This window comes from Chrysoperla carnea, chromosome 1 (genome assembly GCF_905475395.1).
Source record: "Chrysoperla carnea chromosome 1, inChrCarn1.1, whole genome shotgun sequence".
Classification (NCBI taxonomy): Eukaryota; Metazoa; Arthropoda; class Insecta; order Neuroptera; family Chrysopidae; genus Chrysoperla; species Chrysoperla carnea.
In genome coordinates this window covers 51453866-51480970 of record NC_058337.1, presented here as the reverse complement: position 1 = coordinate 51480970, position 27105 = coordinate 51453866, and the positions used below count along the sequence as shown (strand labels likewise).

The 27105-nt window shown below is 29.7% G+C and overlaps 1 protein-coding gene across 1 annotated transcript; it reads left to right on the top strand.

Moving 5' to 3' along the window:
- LOC123305682 (calcineurin-binding protein cabin-1-like) lies at nt 1–26517 on the top strand. Its single transcript, XM_044887471.1, has 27 exons — nt 1–173; nt 1686–1787; nt 1854–2062; nt 4076–4301; nt 5009–5602; nt 6223–7091; nt 7489–7557; nt 7646–7858; nt 7920–8054; nt 8163–8295; nt 8428–8549; nt 8615–8804; nt 9121–9277; nt 10023–10170; nt 10233–10367; nt 10646–10814; nt 11005–11277; nt 11728–11909; nt 12817–12990; nt 13127–13331; nt 13802–14485; nt 14799–15036; nt 17709–17959; nt 19805–19968; nt 20278–20617; nt 21273–21407; nt 23752–26517. Exons 1-27 carry the CDS (start codon nt 120–122, stop codon nt 25243–25245), a joined length of 7665 nt encoding a protein of 2554 aa, XP_044743406.1. The 5' UTR covers nt 1–119; the 3' UTR covers nt 25246–26517.
- Nucleotides 26518–27105: the final 588 nt, after the last annotated feature.

Here is a 27105-nt window from a genome sequence, read left to right as displayed (position 1 = left end):
ATTTATCATTACATACATTTCGAGAAATAATAGAAGATGATTTGCCAAAGTTAGCAGATAAAGATGGTCTACCAAAGAAATTTGTTAATTTAAAATATTCATGCCATCGAAATGTTGGCATGTTATTTTACAAAAAAAATTTAAAAGGCGTAGCCCTGGATTATTATTTGGACGTATGTTTAAAAGCATTTGTTAATTTATAATCTTGAATAAGTATAAAGAGATAGATATTTTTCATTTTGATTAATCAAGTAACAAAAAAAAAAAAAAAAAATGCAATTACTCGAAATAAAATTGTATATTCCAAATTTCATTTACACTTTATATGGGGTTCAGCAATTCGAATTTTTATATTTAGTAACTGTCAATTATTATATGTTAGAAAAACATAGGAGGTTTTGCGGTTTAATAAAATTTTTAGGCCCAATTTCGGTTTTAAATATATAGGTATTCGACAAAACATATCTACAAATTAACTAGAATGAAATTTAGATTGCAAGGTAGTCAAATAAACAATTTTTTTTAAATCTACTATTATTGAAACCAATTTTAAAACAAAAAATTGAACCGTATCCAACTTTCCACTTCTTTAAAACTATCGGGTGGATTCTTTGAAAATACACTACTGGAATTGTTAACAGAGTGAGAACCACGTCTCAAAGTAGATCGACAGGGATAATAAATATCGAAGCATGGTCATAATACGCATGTCTTAATATACAACATAATATCCCGGCGCGTATTTAAAATAAGATTATACCACTTTAAAATAAAGTTAAAACAGTATATTTTGTACAAATTACCATTTTACCATTAAGAAAAATTTTTTTCATAGGATTACTCGTTTGAATGTTAAAACAAAATAAATTTTTATGCAGTTGTGAATGTGAAATATAAACAGATCATTAATGCAGCTGATTCCGGTGATACGATCATGCGTATTAAATACCATCCTTCGGTATTACGTGTTTCTCCGTCAGCTGTTTGCATATTGTATTTTTGTCTTTGTTAATCTACTCTGTGAAGCCAGCGTATACTTGGTATACGCTGGGCTCATCTATTTAAAATATATGATCTAAGGGTGGATTGCGTATGATATTGGAATAAATTCGCCATCTTAATATTATTAGGTAGGGTTGGTATGAAAGTAGGCACTATAGACCAACTACCTTGGAAATTTTCTATCCAAGTTTTTATTTCTTTTAAAGTTTCGAGGAAAACCTTTGGAAACTAAACCGCTCAATTTAGTGCCGTTAGATTTCCAGAGCTTCTATCTGAAACTATAGAAGAGATAGAAAATACGGAAATTTATGAATGGGTGTTAATATTTTCTTTAGAAATCGAACTTTACACCAGTTAAAATTAAGTACCATAGACCAAGAACTTGAAACTTCATGCCAATTTTCAACTTTTTATCTTTTATAGTTTCGAATAAAAGTTCTGGAAATTATTTTGCGTACGGTGGATATTATTATTATTATTTTTTTTGCTATTTGGAAATCTACATACTCTAGAACGTAAAACCCTAAAATTTGAGGGGGGGGGGGGGGTAAAAATTTTTTTCCCTTAATTCAATCTGTTCATATTGAATAGAAAAAGCTGATATTTTTGAACCTGCTCCGTAGCTGTAAGAGTCATCTTGTAGAGAAAATGGAATATATAACTTTTTAACAAATTTTTTACAGGCAGCCGAAATTGATAATACCGATGTAACACTGTTCAATCGAATCGGTTGTATTGCTTTGGAACAAGAGGATTACATTTTAGCTGTACAAGCATTTCAAAAAGTATTACTTTTTATTTTTAGTTTTGGTATAATTCCAAATAATTATCCTCAATAATATCATTTTTAGGGTTTGAATTGTAATCCAAAACATTGGCCATGTTTAGATAAATTTATAATGTTATTATATGCATTACGTGAGGAAGTCACATGTCTTTATTATATAAGTAAAGCATTTGTATTAGATCCTCATTATTTACGTGGCCTGGCATTGCGTTATAAAATTTATAAACATAACACTGCAATAAAAGATTATTACAAGGCTTTATACACTGAATGGTATGTATTTAATTTTATTAAATAATCAGATTGCGAACGAGATCTCATTTCTAACGGAAAAATGCATTATAGTATAGAAATTTTTTTTTAAATGTCAAAAAAATTTTAAAATGGGAGAGGGGTGACTGGGGCCAAAAAGTAAAGTAAATTATTTTAAGTAATTAGAAAATATCTTCCAAAAACAACAAAATTCAGCCTTTTGCCTATTGGGTTAGTTTTTTCGATATATCTCCAGAATAGCTCCGAAAAAAAAACTTTTCGAAAATAATTTTAGATAATATATATCAACTTTAATCAAATTCCGAAACACAAATTTTTTAATGAATTTTTCAAAGGGCTCTGCCTTTGGTTTCGATAAAAATATTTTTGTATAGTAATTTTGACCCAAAAATAGGATCCCAAGGATACTTATACAGGAAGTTTCAAAATTTTACGACACTATTTCAGGTGCGTGTTTTCTAGCTCAAAATAAGTAAAAAAGTTCATATATACGAAAATAATTTATTCCCGAGATACAGGAGTCAAAACAAAGTCAAAGAAGCTTTAAATCAAAAATAGAAAATGGGATTTTAATTTTAAGATATTACCGTCACGAGTAGAAAATTAATATTTTAAGACCAGCTGAGTTTTCCATAAAATGAAAAGGTAAAATATACCTACTTCATTTTACAAATTCTGGTACACACACTTATCTTCAAAATTTTAAGCTTTTTTATACAAACTTTGTCAATCCCAATAGCTCAGTTGATCAAAGCGTAACCAATTCCGTACCTGGTATGCCTAGAATAGCGGATAGATAAATGAAATTATCAACGGAAAAGTTGGTAAAACAATTCCATATATGGTATCACAATGGATCTTATGTCCTAAGTGTGACTTTCGTGGACAGCCAATATAACCTTACCTAACCCAACCTATACAAACCTTCCTTCTGATAAGTATTTTACGTTTTTACTTTCTCACTACACTTTTGGAATTTATGAAAACTTAAATCAGAATTTACAGTTTTTGAAGGTTTACAAAAATTGGTTCGTGGAAGCCGCAACAAATACCAAGAATCGTCCTCATACTGTACTTACTCTGATGGAAAAAATATTTGAAGAAATAATAAGTCTTAAAAACTCTGAATAACTCTGAATTAGACAGTCCAAAAACGTTGAGAAATTCAGAGTTATCCAGAGTTGTTAAGACTTATTCTTTCTTCAAATATTTTTCCCACCAGGGTAGTTCCAAAAAAGCATGAATTCGTCATGCTGAATGCTTTAGTCAACCAAACGGTGGCTACTTTGAATATTGTATTGTTAATATTGAATATCTCTTTTCTCCAATGTCTCAGTAATAAATTATTTTCGGACAAATGTTTATTTGAACTAATTTTCTAATTTTAGTAAGAGAACACGCACTTAAAATAGTGCCGTGCAATTTGAAACACCCCTTTATAATACTGGAACAATTATTTAAATTGTTCTGTCTTTTTTTCTAGTCCCAAATACGAGGGCGATTTTACTTAAAGTGAGACAAATACCAAAATTTTTTTGTAGGTATTTTTTGTATCTCTTAATACTTCATCCAAATTTAATGAAAATAGTGTCATTTTGAAAATAATATTCACCACTTATGTCGAAAAATAATATACAAGTCGAAAGTTTTAAATAACATATGTGCAAAAAAATTACCTAAATTAAAATAAAATTTTAAGATGTAAAAAAATTGTTTGTGCCGTTTGTCTACCGAGTGCATACTTGGTGGTGTCTACTTGGAGGTACAAAAATAGATATAATGTATATAACTTTTATTAAAGTACGACATACCAATATTCTATAATTGGATTTAAAAACAGATAGAAAGATGGGGGGGGGGGATTGAATTACTATGATTCTACTTTTGATACAAATTGGCAAAGCATTGAAGTACTGAACAATTTTTGTATCAATCTAAAAAAAATTTTTAAATAATACGTGATGTGATAAATTGAATTAACTGAAATTTTTTTTTTTTTTTTTAATTCATAAGGGATTCAGATCCACCATTGGATACACCATTTGATGAAAATGAAGGTGAAATATTAATAGAAGAATCTGAAACAATTGCTGAACGTATATTAGCACAAAATAAATCGAAAGAAATATTAGAAGCATCTTCAGTTATTAAACTCCATCAACCAATTGAAGAATATTCTTGGTTAGCTGTTGGACAAAGTTTAATTGATATGCACACTTATATAACCGAAAATAATTTGGTATGTATAATCTTTTAGAGTTTGACAAACATTAATTAGTTATAGTTTTGAAACAAAAAACTACAATTTAATAAGGTTTTCAATATTAAGGCTGAAGTCAAATTAGGATCGGTATTTAACACGAAAAATTAATCGGGACTCTAATCTGAACGCCTCTCAAGTCAATTGTTTAGATTCTTTCAAACAACTATTTCTAGCCCAGTTTTTTAATCTTAATTGGTATTTATTAACTAACCCATGCGTAATTTATCAAGTACTTTCAGTTTTACATTGTTATAGATGACAAAAAAAATGAAAATTATCGGAGAAGGCTATAAATATTTTTTGGAAGGGTTCTAATAATTGATGTGAGTGACAGGATCATAGTTTCGACTCATTTTACAGGCTAAAGACAACTCTATTACAATAGTCTCAAAAATTCATGCCTCGTAACATACATAAAAGTAATTACCAATTTTTTGGTCACTATTTACTGACCTGCTACAAAATGAGTGTTGCATCTATATGTTTGTATTTTTTTAAACGAGACGATAGACAAATTTGAATAAAGAAATTAATGTTAAACTGACTAGTATCTTCAAACTAAAGAATAATTGTTAATTAATTAAAAATACAGAAGAGTTGATAAAAAAAATTATCTTAAAATGGTGTCTGGCAATTTTTCCTAAAATGATCATAAAAAGTATAAATAGTAATGTTTTTTTCAGGATTTTTTCAGTTTAATTGAATTAAATAAAAACTTAAATAAAAAATCTGAAACAAGTAATAATACTGAATTACAACAAATGGATAAGACTGAAGATGAAGATGAAATTAGCTTTCAAGAAAATGAAAAAGATTTGGTTACAAATTTAGAAATTAATGAAATATGTGCTAACGTAATTAGCAAATTAATTGATGAGATCGAAAATGAAGAAAAAGTAGAGAGAAGTCACATTAGTAGCCCTAATAATAATTGTTTATCGGATATAATTGAGATTAATCCATTAACACCATCATGTAGAGATGATTCTTTTGTTGATGATCAAGACTGTGATATATTGGATGAGTCAGAGAGATTGGTATTACGGCTGGAGGATTCCATGGAAGAGGATATTGTCGAAGTACAAGAAGATGTTAAAGTAATATCAAATGAATTTGTTATGGAATGCGATGAAAATAATAAAGAAAATGATTTAGATGAGACTTTAAAAAATGAAGATACTATTTTTGAATCAGAATTTATTAATGAAAAAAATGAATTTTTTGACGCAAATGAAGTAGCAATTATTGAAAAATCGGAATATTTTGATTCAAATGAGGTAATTTTTTATGTTTGACTCTCTATTAAGAATATATAGTCTAAGAGTCGAATTAAAGTCGATCTTTATCCATTTTCTTACCGAATGAAAGTTATTTTTCATGAAATATAAAAGGTTTACCAATATTCCTGCAATGGGTTGCCTAGAAAAATGTGGCCAAGACTATCTTTAGTAAAAATACCAAGAGTAAAATTTTTGGAAATTTTTCGCTGACTAGCTAGGTTAACAACTTTAGGTCCTCGAAAATAAAAAGCATAAAGAATATGCAGCACCTGAGTTGCCTGCCTCTTTCGATCACTATTTGGGGGATGGAGTTTGTAATTTTTTAAAAATATATTCATTTGGGGGTGAGAGGTTAAATAGTCCTTGTTGATTTAATAATTTGTGCAATTGTAATTTACTTTGATTTATGTCAATATATATATATATATCTCCTAGGATGGATACATATATACTCCCTCCCCCCCGTTAAAAATAATCCTCTAAATGTAATATTTTATGAAAACTTAATCATTTCTTCCGAGCTTCTCCCATGCTACATGTGTGAAAAAACCCTGAAACCTAACAAGTTTATCAATAACAAGCCTTTTTTTCTTTAATTAAAGTTTTTTTATTGTTAGGTGCACAATGTTAATGATATGGAATATGAAGAAGAGGGAGTGGTGAATGATGAAATTGATGAATTGGTGAAAATTACATCTGAATTGGAAAAATCTGAAGAGAAAGGTGAAATTATTACTGAAAATTTAATATCAGATGATTGTCAAATGGATCTTGATCCAAAAATAGGCAATGATCTAATTGTACAAGAAAATAACGATGTTACAAAAAATCACACAAGTGACAAAGATCTAATAGAAATTGCTGAACAACTCACCAGCCAAACAGATAGAAGTGATCAAGCTTTAATAAAAATTTCTGAACAACTTACAAGCCAAACAGATTCCAATGAAAAAGATTTAATACAAATTGCTGAACAACTTACAAGCCATTCAAGTGATAAAGATCTAATAAATATTACTGAACAACAAGAGAGAAATCAAGAAGAGAATTCTAAAACTACAGTGATTACCGAAGACATAAGTGAGTCAGTCACTGAAGAAGTAGTTGATTCTGAAAATAAAGTTTTAGAAGAATTAAAAACAGTAAATGATGAATTAAAAGCCGTTACAAAAATTGAAGATGAAAAAACTATTGTTTTGCAACAAAACGTTGTTGAAATTTCAGAAACAGACAAAGAAGAAGGACCGAGTGCAACAGATACAGAAGGTCCAAGTGCCACCGATGATCCTAAAGAAAAAGAATTTATTAAATCGAAAGTAACCAAACAAACAAATCGAAGGCGTCGTAGTTCGTTATCAATGTTAGAAATATGGGGTTGGCATAGTAAGCGTCGTTCAAATCGTTCAAAACCACGTAAAGGCCAACGTGTTGCACGTGATGATAGTATACGAGGAGCATTAAAACGTATTTTACCTGTGTCATTATAGTAAGTTGTTTTAATTAATTTGTGTACAAATTTAGCTAACACTGCGTACAGTTCCCCACATGAGTGTTTGTAAAACATAAATCGATTATTGAAATACAAATTGAGAGAAACAATCGCGGACACAAGAGTCAAAGGCTCGTTTGCCTTACCAAGGTGTCTAATTATTTTCCAAATTAAAGAGAGGTTACAATCACCGCAAAGAAGGTGCACCAAAAATCGTGGTGCACCTGCTTCCTTGGTGCATACGGTAATGATTATCGAGATACCTAGACTTTAACAGTTAATTGTAAAACGAAAGGATGTGTAAAAAATATTGAACTGGATAAGCCAAATGCCTCTGGTATGATCCAACATACAATTAAATTCATGGTATGAATTTATATATTTCTTTTTGCAGTTCAAATAATTCTGAAACGGTTTTGGATGGAGAAATTGAAAAAAACGAAGATGAATCTGATAACAAAAGGTATAAAAATAAATATAGTAAGTCTGGAGCGCTGCTAAGAGTAATTTTACAGTATAATCAATTTTATTTTTTGTGATTTGTCAAAAAGCCTTTCTAATGCAAACTACTTTGGAACAAATGAAGAAACTGTGGAGGTAAAAAATTTTTGGGATAAATTTATTACGTCAACACCAAGTACATCATTTCGTTGTGATATGATTACTTTATTAGAATATTATGTCCCAGCCGTTGCTGCAAAATGGGATAAAGTTTGGCCAAATGAATTAATAAATGTATTTATACAAGCTTACGAATTATACCGGTAAATTTAATCTATATATATAAGACGTACAAGTTTTCATATCAAAATTTTGTTATTTCAGATTATATTTTTCACATCCTTGCATCTTAGATCCAGAAGTTTGTGTTGAAAAATTACAAACTGATGCTGAAATAACATTATTGTATGGTGAATTAATTTCAGATCTATGGTTTCAAAAATGTAACAACAATATTAAGTAAGAATAAGCATTTTGACCTCTAAAAACCTGATCTATTTGATAATATGCGTTTTTCCTAATATGAAAATAAATCTGCTTTACTTATTCGATTTATTTAATTTTTAGTATTTCTATGGAGAAATCTTTCCCATTAGAAGCTGAAGCACAAATATGGTTCGTGGCATGTAAAACAGATGATTGGAACGAAAATTATGCCTCATTTTTTACACGTGTATTTTTTTTAAAAACAATTTTAGCAATAAATCGGAAAAATATTTGTCATGCGATTGAACTTTTACTAAAGGTAATATTTTATTTTGGACATTTTCAACAGCTTAAAGCAGTCAAGTTAGTTCGAACAATAAATGTGCATATTTATATTTATTTACAGTTAATATCAGAATTGGAACATCATGGATACGATGATTCGTTACAAATTACATTACCAAATTGTAAATATAATGCTAAAGTTAGTATGATGGATTCTAAAAATTTATTGCAAGCGTTAGAAAGGTAAAGAACTGAATAAAAAAAAAATCAAAACCATATAATTAATTTATTTAATTTTATATTTGAAGATTTGAAAACTTGAATAAAATTGTCACACTATTTGATCATAGACAATTTGATCAAATCATATCAATTTTAATTCCAACATTCACAAATAAAATTAAAGAAGATCGTTTAGATTCAGCACCGGGTGGTGCAGATCGCCCGTTACAAATTGTTATGTTACTTGATTGTTTTTGGCATAAAAATAACTTTGAGGTAATTAATTTAGATTAAAAAAATTCTACATCTATATTTAAGTCCAGCAACACCTTTAAATTGACTTTGAAAAAATCATTCAAATTTTGAGGTATTTGTAAATACGAATTTGATTCCCCTTTAGGCGTTATCTTATGTCAGACACAGGCGGTAATTTTTGAATGGACACCTTAAAAAAACATTGAAACTTGCATATTTCGAAAGTAAATAAATAATTTCTTCGTAACCTGGGTTCAAAATGTAACTCTTATTTCTTCATTTTTGCTCAAAGGATAATATTATTATTTTAATTAATAAATTGAATTTTTTCGTTTAGGAATGTATTCTATGGACGGTAAAAGGATTAAAGGAAGCATTTAATGAATATACAAAAAGTGATGAAAATAGTGAAATTCATCTACGTTGGCAAACTGTTGTAATTAAATGTTTAACATTATTGGAAACATGTTTGCAAAAAGAGGGCAGTTTTTTATGTAAGCTATATGTATTTTTAAAAAATGGTTATCAGATATATATATATATATATATATATAACTTTTATACTTGTCATTTTTAAAGACCAATAAAAATATTCAAATTCAAATGAGATAAACTTCGCCAGCTGGCGATAATAATTGTAATAATTAAAAGAGGAAGTGAACCCGTTTTCAGTAGTTCTAATTTAGAATATCAAGTTACTTAGCATTTATTAATAGGCTGTGTAATTTTTTTAAATGAAGACTCAATTTGTTTTAAAACTTTATGTTGCAACAGATGGACTTTTCAAAAAATCTTATCTTTAAAGTGGAATTAAACCCTTTATTGCAACTTCAATAACCGTTCTTTTTTATATCATTTTGGCGAATCTACTAGATGAAAATGCTTGATGGTTTGCATGTGAAACTCTTTTCTCCTGTCAATGTGCAGTGTATGCCAAAGAAACGTTCAAAAATCTTACAGTTCTTTGAACATTTGCGAATTTCTATTTAAATAATTTAGAACTCTTATTCCATTAGCTCTGTTTTGCCCATTTCCGTTGAAGAGTCTGTATAAATGTTTTTTAAAGGGGAAAATAATTATTTCAAATTTTGGTAAGCATTTTGTGGAAATAAATGCCTCGTGATATTACATTATTTCGAGCACGGTCAAAAACAGGTTTTTTCCACTTATACTCACCTTTGAAAACACCAAATTTAATGTCGATCTGTGTTATAAAGTTAATGCTTTTGTTATTATTAGTGGACATTTTAAATCAAGAAGCACTTAAGGATTTGGTCGAAACATTAGCAAGTATCATAAGCCATCAAGTTGAATCTGAAGATAATGTTACAAGTTTACCATTTGAAACTGTTAGTCCGTGGATATTGTTACACTTAATCTTACAAAGGTATGGGGTAAATTTTTTTTGAAACACTGTTCAAGTCTAAATTTTTTCAATAACGTTTCTAGGGAAGAAGATAAAGGTAGAATTAAATTATCAATATGTGAACGAAAAAGTGCTAGTGGCTCAGATGAAGATGATGATGAAGATGATATACCACCATCCTTATTAATACTATTTTCAGGACATACATTTTTAGGACAGTAAGTTATTTCTTTATAGAGCTGAATCTCAATCCTCATTTATTTTCAATTTTGTTTCATTATTTCCTTTATAAATCGAATATTTCAAAATAAAAATGTCGTTTAGGGGATAACGAAGAGAAAAAATGGAAAAATTTTATAAATCGATGTTGTAGAAGGTAATGATACCTTAATTCACAGTTCATCTATATTTGGTGGTATTAGCACCTTTATAACTCGAAATTGATTATTTTAAATCTCAAACTTAGATCAACTTAAATCGCAAAAAATGTTCACAGGCGCAGTTGGTGTGACTTTAATGAAGGTCAATTGCTGTTGTTCATTTTGGATATTGTTATGCCAAGTTTACGTTCACCATTTTACGCTCCAATTCGTGTTAAAATTAACCAACAAATTGAACAAGTATTTTATTGTTTATATCAACATCCAAGTAAAAAGAACAATAAAGTATGTATAAAATTCATATTTTCAAAACTAATAAAAATTCTGCTATATATATCTTCGAAAAAGATGAATCCAACTTATATAGTTTAGTTTTTGTTGTATTGAATTTTTCAACTTTTTCAATCTACTTAGTAATTTAAAATATACCAATATCAGAATTATTTTTTTACATTGATTTTTATTTGTTTCCCAGGTTCGATATTTAAAAGATCATAATGTATCTCCACAAAAATTATCCTGGCAACGTGCACAGCAGTTATACGATTTTTATCGCCCTGATTATATACCAGAATTTGATGCGTATAAAATAGAATCAATAACAACTGAAACAGAAGGTTTATTAAAACGTATTGTACACTTGATTCCACCTGAACAAGATCCACAGCCGCTATTTAATTCTATAATGGCATTCATTGAAGATGAAGTACAAGAAATGCCAAATTTAAAACCAACTCTACCAGAAAAGGTAATCATTTAAATTTAATTCACGAAAAACACAAGGAGTATATTATCAATTCGGCTGTATTTTTTAATATTACTCGATATTTTCGCTGGTTATAAATTAATTATAATTTTAATGATTTTTTAAAAGTTGGATAGTATGCACTTCCAGTGTGCTCCCTTTTAAATTTGAAGGCAAAATTTCACTCCTAAGAGGAGAGGAAGGAGTATATAAAGATAATTTTTGTTATTACAAATTGTTAGTGACTACAGTATTTGAAAAAATTTCACTTTTAAGAGCGATAGGGAAGGGTATAAAAACTAAGGGATTAAATTTTTTGAAAAGTTACATATTTTTGGTGATTTTGGTTAAAATGAAATGAATACTTTTTTGGATTTTTTTGAAGTCTACAATTTTTTTAATAATAATATATGTACGAATAGAGTTGTATATCATTTGTATATTTTATTTCAGATTTCTGGAATATACTATTTGCTAGCAGATTATTATTTCAAAACTAATGAATTTCCAAAAGCATTTAAATATTATACATTAGATTTATGTAATAATCCACGGCGGATTGATTCATGGGCTGGTATGGCATTATCACAAGCAAGTTTATTAGAAACAAAATTAAATTCATGTGAACCAATTAAGTGAGTAAAAAGAAATCTAATCAGTTTACATTTTTACTATTTTCGAGACATTAACCCTCAAGACTGAAAAACACACAGAAGATAATCAGAGAGTTCGCTTTTTTAATTATAGCGATCACTTTAAAGCGTTTTATTATCAATAAGATCACTTACAAGTTCTTAACATCGGCAATAAAACTCTCTGTGTCTATGACAATGCATCAACTCTCTACCTCAAAGAGCACTTGTTGCTTTGCACTGTTGATAAGGCACTTGCCTCTCTTTGATAGACATGGCCTTGTCATCATTGTGACTTTAAAAATATATCACTAATTTCGTCAAGATCAATTAATCACTTTGTGAGCACAATCTTCAAGTAATATCACTACCTAATTACATATGTAGAAAATTCGAATATACTTGAAGGTGTCTTGCACATCGCCTTTTATTACTAAATGATGCTATTACTAAATGAAATCTTGGAGAAATGTAAAAATTTATTAATTTCTAAGAAAGCACTGTCTATATTGGCTGTACTAGACACGAGATACAAGATAAACTGGATTGATAATAAAGTTGGCAGTCTGACAATCACTTTTTACAAGGCACGTGTCACTAATATAATCTTTTTAATTATGAATATGTAATTTCAGAGTACTTGTGATAAGTTATTTAATAGGCCTATTTAATCTAATTTGCAATTCCATTCTTGAATCCGTTTTAACAAAGTAAATTCAGGCAAACATGTAGACAGTAAACGTTTTCAAATACTGGAATCTGAAACTGGAATTATTGGAACTACTACTTACTTACTTTATTTTGCTTTATTAAAAGACGTCCTGAAGCTTGACGTGAAATTCACGGACATAATTGTTATGTAATTCGTCGATTAATCAAAAAATGTTTACCTTGCTCTCTTGTTTTTTAGCGATGCAGAGTTTTTGGAGAAATCTAAGACAGTAGAAATATGTTTTAAACAGTCGTTAGAAATATCACCAGATCGTGGAATGTTATGGATTGAATATGGGGCATTTGTTTATGCAATACATTCATTTTGTTCAAGAATTATGAAGACTGAAGCAGACACATTGAGTATGGAAAAGTAAGTTAGACTTACCAAAGCTTACCAAACACAAAACTATTTATTTTATTAACTAAAATTTTGTTTAAATCTAAGTAATAATTTTGTTTGTTAAACTGTCTTAAATATGGTACACTAACAACTGTAATTGTTACAGATTTGAACGATTAGAAAATCAAAAAGAAACATTATTAAAATCAGCATTAGAATGTTTTATTACAGCCGATGCAATATGGAAACATTTGTTAGAAATAAATGAAACGCCTGATCAAGATGAACGTTGGCTTCATCAATATATGCAAGGAAAAATAGCTGAGAAACAAGGAAAAGAACCCAATATATACATGCAACATTACATGAAGGTAATGTAGATTTTTTCTATTTTAAATAATATTTGAAAATTTGTAATAATAGAAGTAGGTTAAAATTGACGTCTAAGATTTTATTATAATGTTAATTACAAGTAAATTAATATAAGCGTGTTCGAATGTTTTTACAAATCGAGACTTAAATCAATTTTTGAAATTACGAAAGATAAATTCTTGTTAATTCTATTTTCTACAATTAAGCTTATTATACAAATTTCAATTTAACTTATAATATTCAAAAAAATTATCTAAATTACAAACGATATAATTAATGAGTTCCTATCTTTTTAATGGTACATCGGATCCAAAAACTACTAAGAAACATTCTTAGAATACTTTTCTTCTTAGAATTTTATTCATTCTGCTGTTCTAATGCAATAGTTTTCAAACACATTGATTAAAAAAAGCAAAATTAAAAAAAGCTAAAACAAATAATTATATTTAACAATTATTTTTTTTTGTAGGCAAAAGAATTACTACATGAAAATAATGCTCAATATCCACCAAAAATAAATTATAGCAATCCGCAAATATTATCTGTAGAGGCATTAGAAATATATTATCGAATTCATGCTTCAATTTTAAAATATATAGAACTTCATGAAACAAAGTTAATAAATAAAAAAGACGGAAATCTATTTAATGAGTGCTTAACAGAATGCGCAAATAGCAGTTTTGTTAAATGTGTTAGTAAGGATGGTGAAGAAAAATCACGTGCCATAGAAATTGAAACAAAAACAGCAGTTTCTGATGTAGAATCATCTAAAGCTGAAACGTTAAAACGAACCAATTCGAATACTGATATATCAAATGATATATGTACGAAAAAACCTAGATTAGAAGAACCAGAAGTGCAACCATTATCTACACCACCAGTAGAGGTATCATCATCTACATCACCTACACCCACTACTACTAACGATATTAATAAGACGGAAAACTCAGAGAGTACTGAAAATGAGAAAAAAGAAGAAGATCCTCAGTCAATTATGGACCGTTTAATGAAGCAATGTATGGAAGAAAGTGAGAATAAACTTTCAGAAGATGTTGATGATGCTGAAATGAGTGAGATTAAATCCAATGATGAAAAAATTGTCACTGCTGTTCAAGAAAAACCAGATGCAGCATGCGATGTTGATGACGATCGGGTATGTATTCATTTAATTTAACTTTATTTTTGAGTCTGAAATCCAAAATTCAGAAGTTTATTTTTCACTTAGTTCTTTTAAGCTATAAAATTATACACAATCTTTTCTTACGCTGCATCCAAAAAGTGACTACGGGTTCGTAAACAAGCATAATTGTATAAGATTCGTGAAAATTATTTCGAAAGCTATAAACTTTTATAAAATTTAATTGAGTTCACTTTTCTCAAGGACTATGCGGGGTACTTTCCAAAAATTTTCTAATAATGCACCCAAAAATGTACGTTTGAATATTTAAAAGAAAAAATATTTTCAGGAAAATAATGAGCGTCCAAAAAGTCGCACAGAACGACGTGAATCTCAAGAAAGTTCAACATCTACAGTAACAAGTACACAAGAAAGTTCAAGTTCTTCTGAATCATCTAGTTCAGATGATTCAAGCGATGACGGTTCATCCTCAAGCAGTTCCTCCGAATCCAGTGACGATGACTCGGAACAAAGTAAACAAAGTAGTAAAACAGTTAGTAGTAAAGCGAGTGCGAATAAAAGTAAAGGTGAAGTAATTAATATTAGTATAATCAACGTCAGTCACCTTTTTCTTGGGGAAATTATATAGGTTTTTTCTATCTCTTTTCAATATTTATCACACCAGTATACAGCCTCTACATACAAATACAATGATTGTTATCTAAAATAAGTTAAAATAAGTTTATCGGAGGTCGTAATTCCATTTGCAGCGTATCACATTTAACAAATGCGAATTCACTTTTATTGCTGCAATTAGAAGACATTGAATTCACTTTTATTGCTGTAATTAGAAGACATTCATTAATTACGCCAGGGTCCCGAGGGGGAAGAAGATGGGTTACAAAAATCTTTACATGCCCTTATCTTGGAGGAAAGGGGGGTGTTTAAACCTATTCTTACGTAATATTTTGTAAGTCGAAATTTAATATTAGAAATTTAGTTTCATTTTGGATACCGATTTGTTTTCTTCAAGTATTAGTAATTTACGCTTCGATTTACACATTATTTTGTAATCTTTATTAAAATTTTAAAATATTAAATGTGTCTTTATCCATTTTAAATTTTATAAAAAATAAACTGAGAGTTTTAGTGTAACTGATCCTTTTCTTGTAACATTTTATTATTCTGAAAAACGAGATCGAATCTTACATAAAAAGAGACAGGGATTTAAGAAATCTTATGTACCATTACATGGGGGTAGGGGGTCAAAAATCTCAAAAATCAACCTTACGTAATTAATGAATGACCCCTTAAATGCTGAATAAGATATATGCATGGACATTGTCAAGTCATGAATTAATTTTTTAATAAAATTACCGTATCAATGTCTGTTGATGGATGGTTCTTTGATTTTTGGTGGGTGTTATCTCAGCTCTTAAGTCACTTGTACAAATAGAGAGAATCCTAAAAAAACCTTTACACAACATTACATTAAACCCTTAACTACATTTTTTTGTAGCTACTTAATTACGCTCGTAGAAATATCAATATTTTACTTGAATATATAATTGAAAGTTGTTTCCTTCGACAAGATTTTGGATTTGACTTTTGAAAAGTTGTTCAAGTCTATAACTAATAAGAACTAGGCAAGCACTTTATGTTAGGTAAATTAGTTTGGAGAAATTTTCTTGGAATTTCCGCAAAATAAAAAATTGTGGTTATAGGTTTTTTTTACTATGTAGGATCAACTTTTAAAAAAATCTCTTAGTTAACAAGAATGTGTCTTTTAACAATTATTATCTGATTTGTATCATATACGACCTATCCCAAAAGTCCTTAGCCACTCTTTAATGAGAAAAATATTGTAGAGTATGTTAGGTATAGAAAAATGTTTCTAAAAAATTTGTTTAGATTTAAAGGGAGATATTTTGTAGTGACCTTGAATTAGGTTTTTAGTTCCATAATTATTTTAACTTCATGATAATCAACCACTTAGTTCATTTTTACATCACTTGATAACTTTTGTTCCAAATATGGGACTACCATTGTTAATGGCTGTATTGCAGTAGCTAAAGCCAGTTTTAAATAAATAAATAAAAAAAAAAATATGGGACATTCATTTTTCATTTTAAATGACGAAAAATCACAAACTATAATATTTTATGTGGCATGTAAGGGAAATTTTGAAAAATTTGGGCTCCACAGCCAATTGGACTCAAAATAATCAATTGGGCTCAACAGTTGTAAAATATTTTGTCCCATATATGGGATGATAAGAGACAGAACACCACTTTAATTTTTCAGTCCTTTTTTTATAAAAACTGGACACTCTGAGTAAAAAAAAAAATTATACTTTACAGCCGTCCCATTCTGCGGATTAAGTACACGGTTCAAGGACAAAAGAATTGATTTACAATGCGATTTTCAAAGCTTCTAGCTCCAAACTTGAAGTATTAGTAATTAGTATTTTCTTATTCACACCGCGGACTCGGAAAAGATTTGACGGAAAAATTTTGTTGATTAAGGAGCCGATGAAAGGGTAAGGCGGTGGATTAACGAAGGTTAAAATTAGTGGTAAAATTCTCGTTGGCATAAAAAAGGTAAACGTTGCAGAAAAGCTTTTGTCCAGACCACCCCCCCCCCCCCATAAACGACAAAGGGCCTACGATAGATTTACAACATGCAAAAAAAAACTGAGTCCGTAGGATAGGTTTATCTATACTTATCTAAACAGGTCCCTCATGATTCTTATTTACCCAGGACCTCTCATGGAAGGTTAAAAACGGTCCTGAGTAAAAGTATTTAATTCTTTAGTTCTTTAAAAAGACTGTAATTCAAAATTTTCCTCTATACCTTGCCATAGCAAGTCACTTTCCCATCGTATGTTGAAGGCAAAAATAAACTTGTGTATAAATATATATTTAAATTCAATTTCTGTCTAGAAAAAATTTTCCAATAAAATGACTAAGCTTTTTTATAAGAAAAGAGTTTCTAATTTAAAGTGGTCTTATATCCTTCATCGCCTACGAACTTGAATTTATTTTTAAATAACTATGAAAGTCAAAGTTAAATTCAAGGTGACTATAAGATACCCCTTCTGAACCCAACAACATTAATTTGAAACATTTTTCTGTGTCGTTACTTACGCTACTGAATATTTCTCATTAAAGAGGGACTAAAGACTTTTGAGGCAGATTCTATACTCAATTGTTCATTGTATAATTATTAAATAATTTTTTTTTTTTTTTTTTTTTTTTAGATGTGGCACTAACACCAGAACATATTTCAAAAATGACATTTCAATGTATTAAAAGTTTGGAATTGTGTGTTATACGTTTTCCACAACATTATAAAGCCTTATATCGTTTGGCATATCATTTTTTTCACCGACCTGGTGATGCACGTGATTTAAATAAATGTCGGCAATTGCTGTTAAATCAGTATACGTGTTCAAATGGTGCTATTATACAAGGTTTATTTGCTGATCGGAAAAATAATAATTTTTTTAATGTAAGTTTTTTAAACAAATACCAGTAAGAAATTTTACCGAAATAAAAATTGTTTAGCTTTTGTGGCTTCCACTTACCATTCGACCACTGATGAAATTGATGTTAATGTTCCCAATACTATATATATTTAATGAGTTATATCCTTTTTTATTATTTTGTAAATTTTTTATTACTATGCATATAAATTTTTATTTGTGAAAGTGCAAGTCCAAGTGCTTAGTTAATTTTGGCAAGTATTTAATGAGAGTGTTTGATAGCAAGTAACAAGTTGACAGACCAGATTTTTAGTGTATAGTTTTTTTCTTCTAACGATCTTCTAATTAGAATACTGAGAAAATCACTGAGGACGGCTGGCAGTCAATATGGCAGTCATAAGCAGGCTTAAATCTCAATAAAGCAGCAGTGATCTATAGAACAACTAGAATATTAAAAGAGCGAGTTTTGAATGATAACTAAGTTCATTCTCATTCATTGGAACAGTTTTGTTACAAATTACTATAGTATCTTAATGTTTATATCCATTTATTTATTCTACGCCTGCTGAAAGACAGTTTATAATAATAATAATAATGGGGTTTTACCTCCGTTCATCAGACATTTATGTCTCTAACAGAGGCCACCCACATCATTATGTTTTAATCTTTATTTATTTCAAAATACATTCTAATATACACAATTCCATTTTTATGATGTGGATGGAGTCGGTTACTTCGTTCTCACCCAAGCGACGACAGTGTGATCAATTTACCACCCCATTAACTATTTTTGTTCACACTGCCGCTGCCTAGGTTCGAATCCGCAACCTCCCAGCCAGTGATCATAGCAAGCTAAGATGCCTTAGCGAGCTCGGCCACTGGACCGGTTAAAGACAGTTTATAGACTGGGCGCTGGATGGAGTTGTGTGTGCAAAATATGAGGACTGTATTTTGTCAATTGATTCTTGTTCAGAAAAGCTTATAGATTAATATTCCGGATGTTGCCAGAAACCCCAATTCCAATTTTGTATTCTCCTCCCCCCTCCACAGAAACAGTGAAATGTCATTTTTTTGAACCAAGTAAAAGCTACCCTAGGTTATTTGGGTCTAAATTTTTCAGTCTTACATATTGTTACTAACAAGAATTATAACATCTTTTGAATAATTAAAAATTGAGGCTTTAGAATTAAACAATTTTATAATTGCTCTTCAGAACTAAAATATTAGGAATTTGATAAGCACAAAAATTGTTTTGAGCATGCATTATTGTTCTTCAGCGTTGAAATGGCCTTTTTGAAGTTTTCTAAGCGTTAAACTTTCAGTAACTTGAAAACGATGAATTTTACGAAAAAATCACAAGGAACCTTTTTTACGTAAAATGACCCAAAAATCTAAGGAAGTTTTACTTGTTCAAAAAATTGAAATTTGATTGTTTCTGTGGGGGGAGGGGGGTGATTATACAAAAATTGGGCAAATAGGGTTCCTGACAACATCCGGAATATTAATCTATAAGCTTTTCTGAACAAAGATCATTTGATCAAATCCGGTACTCATATTTTGCACACTGAACTCCATTCAGCGCCTGCACTATTAAGTATTGTATCACGGATCTATTTTAATACTATTAAGTATTGTATCGCGAATCTATTATAAGCATAGCAAGATAATTTTCCCAATAATGTTAATTAAAAGACGTTAAATTGCAAGTTAAATTTAGATTTTCTTTTCAACGAAAAATTAATTATGCAAATTTTTCCCTCTCGTTAACTCCATCGGTGAATACAAAGTAGATTACAACTATTGATTTATTTATTGATTTAATGAATTTATTTGATTGATTTAATCCATTTATTTTTTAAAAAAAACTATAGGGAGTATGGCGTATACCAGTAAGTGAAATGGATCGACCAGGAAGTTTTGCTTCGCATATGAGTCGATGTGTTACATTATTAATGCAAGTATTGCGTGCGAGTGGCGACCATCGTACATTGCTTGAATTATGTTTGCAATTAAAGCGGACACCAGATCCTGACAAGTAATTATAATATTGTTTAAAAATTTTGCTTTAAAAAGATGGGTTGGGTTGATCAGAATGTTAAAATATACTGTAAGAATGGTAATCCTGATAACAGATGTAGATGATTACTGAAGTATGCATCAATTTATTCCCATGCTGTGTATAAATTTTTCGTGTACAATTGGGTACCTCTTTATGGAAACTGCTCTATATTTTAACATTCTAGAAGAAATATCTACGTAAATATTTGAAAAATTTTTGAACACTTTATATTCAGTAATTTCCGTATTTTTTAATAAATCATTAAATCAATTTTTGTTTTTGCAGAAAATATTTACGTGAGACAGAACGGGAACAATTATCGCAGCAAGCATTATCTTTATGCGTACAATGTATACGTGAATTATTACGTGCTATAAGTAATGGTAAATATATTGCAACAAATCCATGTGGCACAAATACAATTGTGACGGAACCAACAAATACTGGTTCAGTTGGTGGTTCTGCAGGCAGTGCTGCTACATCATCGAATCTCGATACAAATCCAGCTGCTCAGTTATTACTGGATGTGTATCGTGAATATCAAAAAGCACAAAAATGTATACCAAACAAAGAATCATTATTCTCTACCTTATTGGTCGATATATATAAACAGTATCATGGCAAGGTAAGTGCACAAGGAATATCAATGTTTAAATATTTCGAATATAAGTTTAATGTATATATACTCTTCGTTTAACGTTTAACTTCAAAAAGATTGACTGGATTATACGTAGGCCAAGCAGTAGCGGTCCTGGATGATGCGAGTGGTGCATCCAAACCAGGCACCGTTAACAAAAGGCTCTCTTAAAACGCAATTAATTTCCCAATTTTTAAATTTTATTAAGTACTTGCAAACTTTTTTGGTTGTATAATGTAGTTTATGCGATTTTGAATAAAACTTACCAATAATAACCCATCGACATATTGCTGCTCTTATGAAGAAATCACCAATAATCGGCTTATTTTGGTAGATTTTACTTGAAATGAAAAAAGATAAAAAAATATATATATATAATAAAAAGTAAAAAAGGTCTAGGCTCAGTGATTGGTAACTCATTTTATCGAAAACATAAATACATTATCTACAGGAACATTTTCTGTAGAGATGTTTTTTCTTGGGAGTATAGGACCTAAGTGGATGCAAATTTATACAGTTTTTCAAGAAAGGTTTTGGCTTGGCATAAAAAAAGAATACACCAGCTTCAATTTATGTTTTTAAATTTTTATTTACTTGTCAATTTATTTTCGTTTGTTATATCATCATGAATTATTTTTTTTAGATACCAGAAGGAGTAAATACATTAGAACTGGCAACTAAATTCTGTCAACAACGCATCTCAGCACAGAAAAATAATCAAAATAATGCGTCCACATTAAACAGCCACTTAATTGGACATCAAACAAATAATTTTCAGGTAATTTTTTATTTTACAAGCTGATCCAGCAACGCGTTGCTGTGGCTCAGTAATACAATCAATTAATTAATTATTATTATACTAAATTACTCAACATAACTGAATACGCATGTTTTTTATATTGCTTTCATGTGAGGCACATGTACTAAATTGGAGCATCAAAAAAATATTTGAAATTGGAACACTGCGCGACATATTGAATACTTACACCATGAAGGTTATAAGAAGGAGAACGATCGCTATAGAAAATATTGTCCCCGAAATATGGATAAAATAAGTGAGGCGCTGCGACCGCTAAGTAGTATCAATAAAAGCGGGCTGTTGTGTGCTAATTTGAAATGATATATCAATTTGTACATTATGCAACTAACTTCATCTACTTGTACTCATAAACAGCTAACTTCGCAGATACTACTTCTTGATGACAGTGCGGCTGGTGGCTGAAAAATGAACTATAAATTATACAAATTTTCAGGGACAGACGCGCTAATGCTTTAACACGTAGCGATCGTTCTCCTTCTTATAACCTTCATGACTTACACAAAATAAAAACAAAATTGTTTTAGTAAAATTGTATAACTCTCATCACAATCTATTGAAAATTTATAGAACTTAGAAATGAATTCTTTCTCTATAAAAGATCTTAAATTCGTGATAAAAAAATGACGTTAACTAACTGAGATAAAGACTATTCCATCTTATAAGTTGGACCAAAAAATACACATCTACAAAATTTTATTGGAATCGGTTGAGTAGCTTCGGAGATTAGCGTAAACGATCATCGTGATACGGGATTTTTATATATTAATAATACCAAAAATCAGTGGTGGATTTACACTAGGGGCAGTCGGGGCTAGTGCCCAGGGCGACAAATTTTCTAGGGCGGCCAAATTTGGAAAATGGAAAAAAATTTTGTTATTGTCATCAAAATTTCTCAATAGAAATTTTTTGTTCTTTTAATTAATCATACATCATTTAATAGATAATTTAAGAAATTGGACTCATACAATATTTGTCACATCGAAATATTGTAAATCATAATTTTGACACCTTAAGTGAAAATTTATCTTCGAAATAATTTAATTAATTCATTTTTTTGAAGATTTGAAATGGTAATATTTGATTTTTAACTTGCTGGTATCATAAAACTTAAATTTGGTTTTCTAGGAAAAATTAAGAAAGCTTTTGAGCTATTTTTGCATTTAAAAAAAAAAAAAAAATTTAATTAATCATTAAATTTCTTAAAAATTGAATAATTTAAAAAAATAAGATATCAAAACTACTTAACTTTTTTAGTGATATTTCAATGATGGGGCGGCAGAAGTTTAAATCCGGCCCTGTTGAAAATTATTTATTTATATTATTTTTTCATAATTAAAATATTAACTATGGATATAATTTAGCTATAATTCGATGTCTTATCTCTCATCTTTATAACTTACGAGCATAATATCATAATTTTTCTCGCAATATAGAGCGGTTACAGCAGCTCATTAAAAATTTTAATCTTAAGGTCTCAGAAAACTTATCTAGAAAACTAAAATATTAAAGCTATACAACGCATTATTTGTCCCTTTAATTATTTCCAGTAGTAAATTTGCATTTCCTTGAACTGCGTTAAAATACATACATTACTCGTGTCAATCACAACAAACACCACAATTCATCTGAAAAATCTCACTTTGCACAGAAGTTATACAAACTAATATTCTATTTTAGAGCCTCTGTATCGATTTGCTATGATAATTTTAAAATATATTTCAGCACGGTAGAGTCATTCATAATTTCTAACATTTTGACCATTTCAACTACCCTTACTCCTTAAGCCTACATTTGGTTATAAAAATAAAATCTTACATATTAATTAAACGATCATACACTGCATTTTTCCTATAAGAAATGGATTTCGAATTTACTTTTTGAAACCACGAGTTTTGTTAGCCCTTGATGAATAGATAAAAGTCTTCAGAGTAACTTTTAAAAGCTCGGGTTTTTGAGATTTGGAGAAATGCCATTGTTATTTTTAAAGACTCATCCAAGAATAACCCACAGAATTATGTGTATGTGTGGGCGGAATATTAATTATTATTGGATAAATCTTCGAGAATAGAATAAAAGTCGATTTTTCACACCAGACGAATGCTATACCCATGTTTTATACATTGAGCGCCCATCTCTTTTTAGAATTTTGTGATCGTGAATAATTTTAATATAATTGTCAAGGTGGAGTGTTGGAAAGTTTTACCAAAAGTAATTTCCCTTAAAGAAAGTGCGGAATCCTTTAATATGATATTTATGAAAAATAATTAAAATTATAGCTAATACTACATTTTTTTGTTTATAGTTTCAGCAAAGTTCCAGTCACAAAAAAACATCAAAGTCATCCTCATCCTCATCATCAATGGCTGGTGGCCGCCCACGTGGTCGCCCACCAAATATTAACAAGCATGATTTATTACCACCTATAAATAAATACAAATATACAAATCCTACAGCAGCTGCATTAACCAATCTGAATTTACCGCCATCTGCATTAAATTTTTATCCATTCCACCCTTTATTAATGAGTGCCGCTTCATTTGGTGGTAAAGTAGATCCATCAACGGCAGCTTTAAGTGTTATGATGCAAAATTATCAAGAATTAATGCGCCAATATCAATCAAATTTAGCGTTACAATCATTTCCAAACGCATTAACACAAGAAATTGCACAAAGTTTGTTAGCAAACTACCCTAGTGCGGGTAATCCCTCAACTAGTACCTCTATCGGAAATCCTTCGAATATTAAATCTTCGAATAAAAAATATTCATCATTTTCGAATAAAGATTTAGGAAGTAGATCATCATCGTCATCTACTAAAGATAGTTATTCTAAATTATTGACAAAAGAGTTGATGAAATCAAAAAGTGCTCCAAATAAAGATTCAATTTTAAAAGCTGTTTACGGAAAAGAAAAATCAAATAAAAATAAAGAAACGTCAAAACAGCAGGATTTATATAAAAAGGATATAAATTTATTTAAAGATCGACCTTATATATCCATCACACAAATATCTCCTCCACCTCCACCGTCTGCAGCTGTGAATTTAATTCCACCGAAATTGCCATCAACATCAAATTCTGGAAAGACGTTGCAACAAAAATTAGCTGAACGTCAAAAACAAAATTCGCCAAATAAAAATACATCATCATCGACGTCATCTGTTTCAATAAATTATCCAACAATGCCTATTCCAAATCCATTTCCTAGTTCATCTCCCCCAACAGCTCATTCGTCACAAACATCACGTAATAATAATGTGTTTGTAAATCCATATGGCGCACCGATTGCAGCTCATTCAAATACAGTAACAACATCATTAAAGTCTACAACATCAGCAACATCCATTTTGCCACCACTTCCACAAACTAGTTTGTTAAAGAAATCAAAATCTATTGATACAAATCCGTATATTCCAAGCACATCACCTATTCAAATTTCACCACCCCATCAAAGACCATCGTCAAAGCCAAATACGGAGAGTTTATCAATTACACAAATACCGAAGGTGCCACCACAATCATCTAGTTCGTCAATTATTCCATCAACTACTTCACCAGCTACGGGAACGGCACCAAGTAATAAATCACAAACATCGAAATTATTAAATTATCGGAAGCCCAATTTATCAAAAAATAATTCGGCATCGTCTACGGCGACAAGTAAATCATCATTGTCTACATCAGGAGTAGAATATGTATCAACGTTACCACCACCACCACCAATGACTAAAAAGCCACCACCAATTCCTTCGCCAAAAAACACTGATCCTGAAATTATTATTTTGGATGATGACTAAAATATTTTGTACATTTTTCATATTTAATTTATAACATGTTCGAAATTAGACCAACGTCGAATTTTTTCGGTGCATATATTTAAGCTCTTTGAAGTATACTAATTAAACCTGACCAGAATACATGAAACCCTTAAATTTTTTTCCCTAATGGTGGAAAACTGTACTTTTGATTGTTTTTTCACCAATTACCCGTAAACCTGGGATTGTACCAATAGGTCTAAATCAGAAGGACTATTTTTGAATTTGAAAGCGGGAAATTGTCCTTTAGAATATACACCTGACTAATCACATGCAAGAAGGATCGAGGATTTCAAACGCCCTTTTTCGTCAAAACTACGGTTTTCTTGGCTTAATTATCCTTAGGTATCTGTAAAATATCTTTATGGTTGCGGACGTAAATTTGACAGCAATCCGGGAAAAACTGGATTATATATCAGAATATCTCCGATGATTTCTTCTTTTGATCAAAAAAATTTTAAAACTGAAATCATAATAGATCTAGTTTAGATGCACACTTGTTTGTCTGTGTATATGTACTTACATCACAATTGATGTACAGTAGTTCATCTGTGTACATCAGAGTACATCAACGTAAAAAAGCGTACGTCAATGTTGGTCTACATTTATATCAATATTTTTGGTCTACATTTTTGATTAAAAGAAATCATCGGAGATATCCTGATATATAATCCAGTTTTTCCCGGGAGTCTTTCAAATTGTTGCTCTTAAAAAAATGAGATTACAAAATGCACACTTGTAGTATATCTAAAACCTTGCCTCATGTATATGCAGGTCGTATACATATAAATTTAGATCACGTTACTCTCAAAATAACAAATTTATTTGAAAAGACATTGTCTTCTGCCAAAAACCTTCGAAATTTTCAATTCTGCACAAATCTATTTAAACAAATTTTCTCATCGAATTGACTGATCTTAGGATTTGTTGTAGTTCTGATCACATACATTCGCACTCATAGTGAAAAATATTTCCATAAGTAGACTACTCTCACAGATTTATCTAGAAATCGATTGATTTAACTTTCAGGTATGATAATTTTTCAACTTGTAGAATGTACTAGCATTTACTAACTTTATAATGGAGAATGTTTACTTCTAGCAGTATTCAACTTTAGGTGCGAAATATTTCTATAGGAAGAGACAATTAAAGCCACTATTTTGATTTTTGTAGGATGATTTCTTAATATCTTCTACCAAATTATTATACTTCAAACATTTCATAACAATTTTAAGCCATTTTCTTCATAATTATATCGATGTTTGTATCTTGTAAGATTAATAAATGAATATCACAAAATTTCTGTTTTTTATGTATATAGATATAACTTTTTATGAAGTCGTATAACTTAATGCACTGTTAACTTTAACGATAGCAATCAGACCATTTGCACTTACAGGTGGCACAAAATTTTCTTTTGGGAAAAAGAACGTTTTTAGATAATCTGAGTCTAAATTTTGAAGTAATTTTTTTTATTTCCACTATTGCGCAATAAAAAAAATAATTTTTAAAATTAAAATTAAAAAGATAACAGCTTAATAATCAAAAATTACATACATTAGACAATAATACTTATTATAATAGTTTTAATGATTTCAAATTATCTATCAGCAATTACCTGAATGCCATTAGTTTTACCTTTTCATACTTAAATGATGTTTGACTTCTGAAAATCGAATGAGAATGAGCCGAATTTTTACTTAGGCTGTTCAAAGTATGGTTGATAAGAGGTTCCAGGATTATATTGCGTGACATTATTTAGTAAATCAAATAATTTTGCATGTTGAAATTTAATAGTTTTATAATAAGATATAAAATTGTTGCAATTTATTTAAGAAATAA

Excerpts from the sequence above, each read along its gene's own strand:
- LOC123305682 (XM_044887471.1), top strand. The coding sequence starts at position 120 with ATGTTATTTTACAAAAAAAATTTAAAAGGCGTAGCCCTGGATTATTAT. Across the intron at positions 2,063-4,075 it reads AAGGCTTTATACACTGAATG|GGATTCAGATCCACCATTGG; the intron begins GTATGTATTTAA and ends TTAATTCATAAG. Across the intron at positions 7,558-7,645 it reads GATGAATCTGATAACAAAAG|CCTTTCTAATGCAAACTACT; the intron begins GTATAAAAATAA and ends TTTGTCAAAAAG.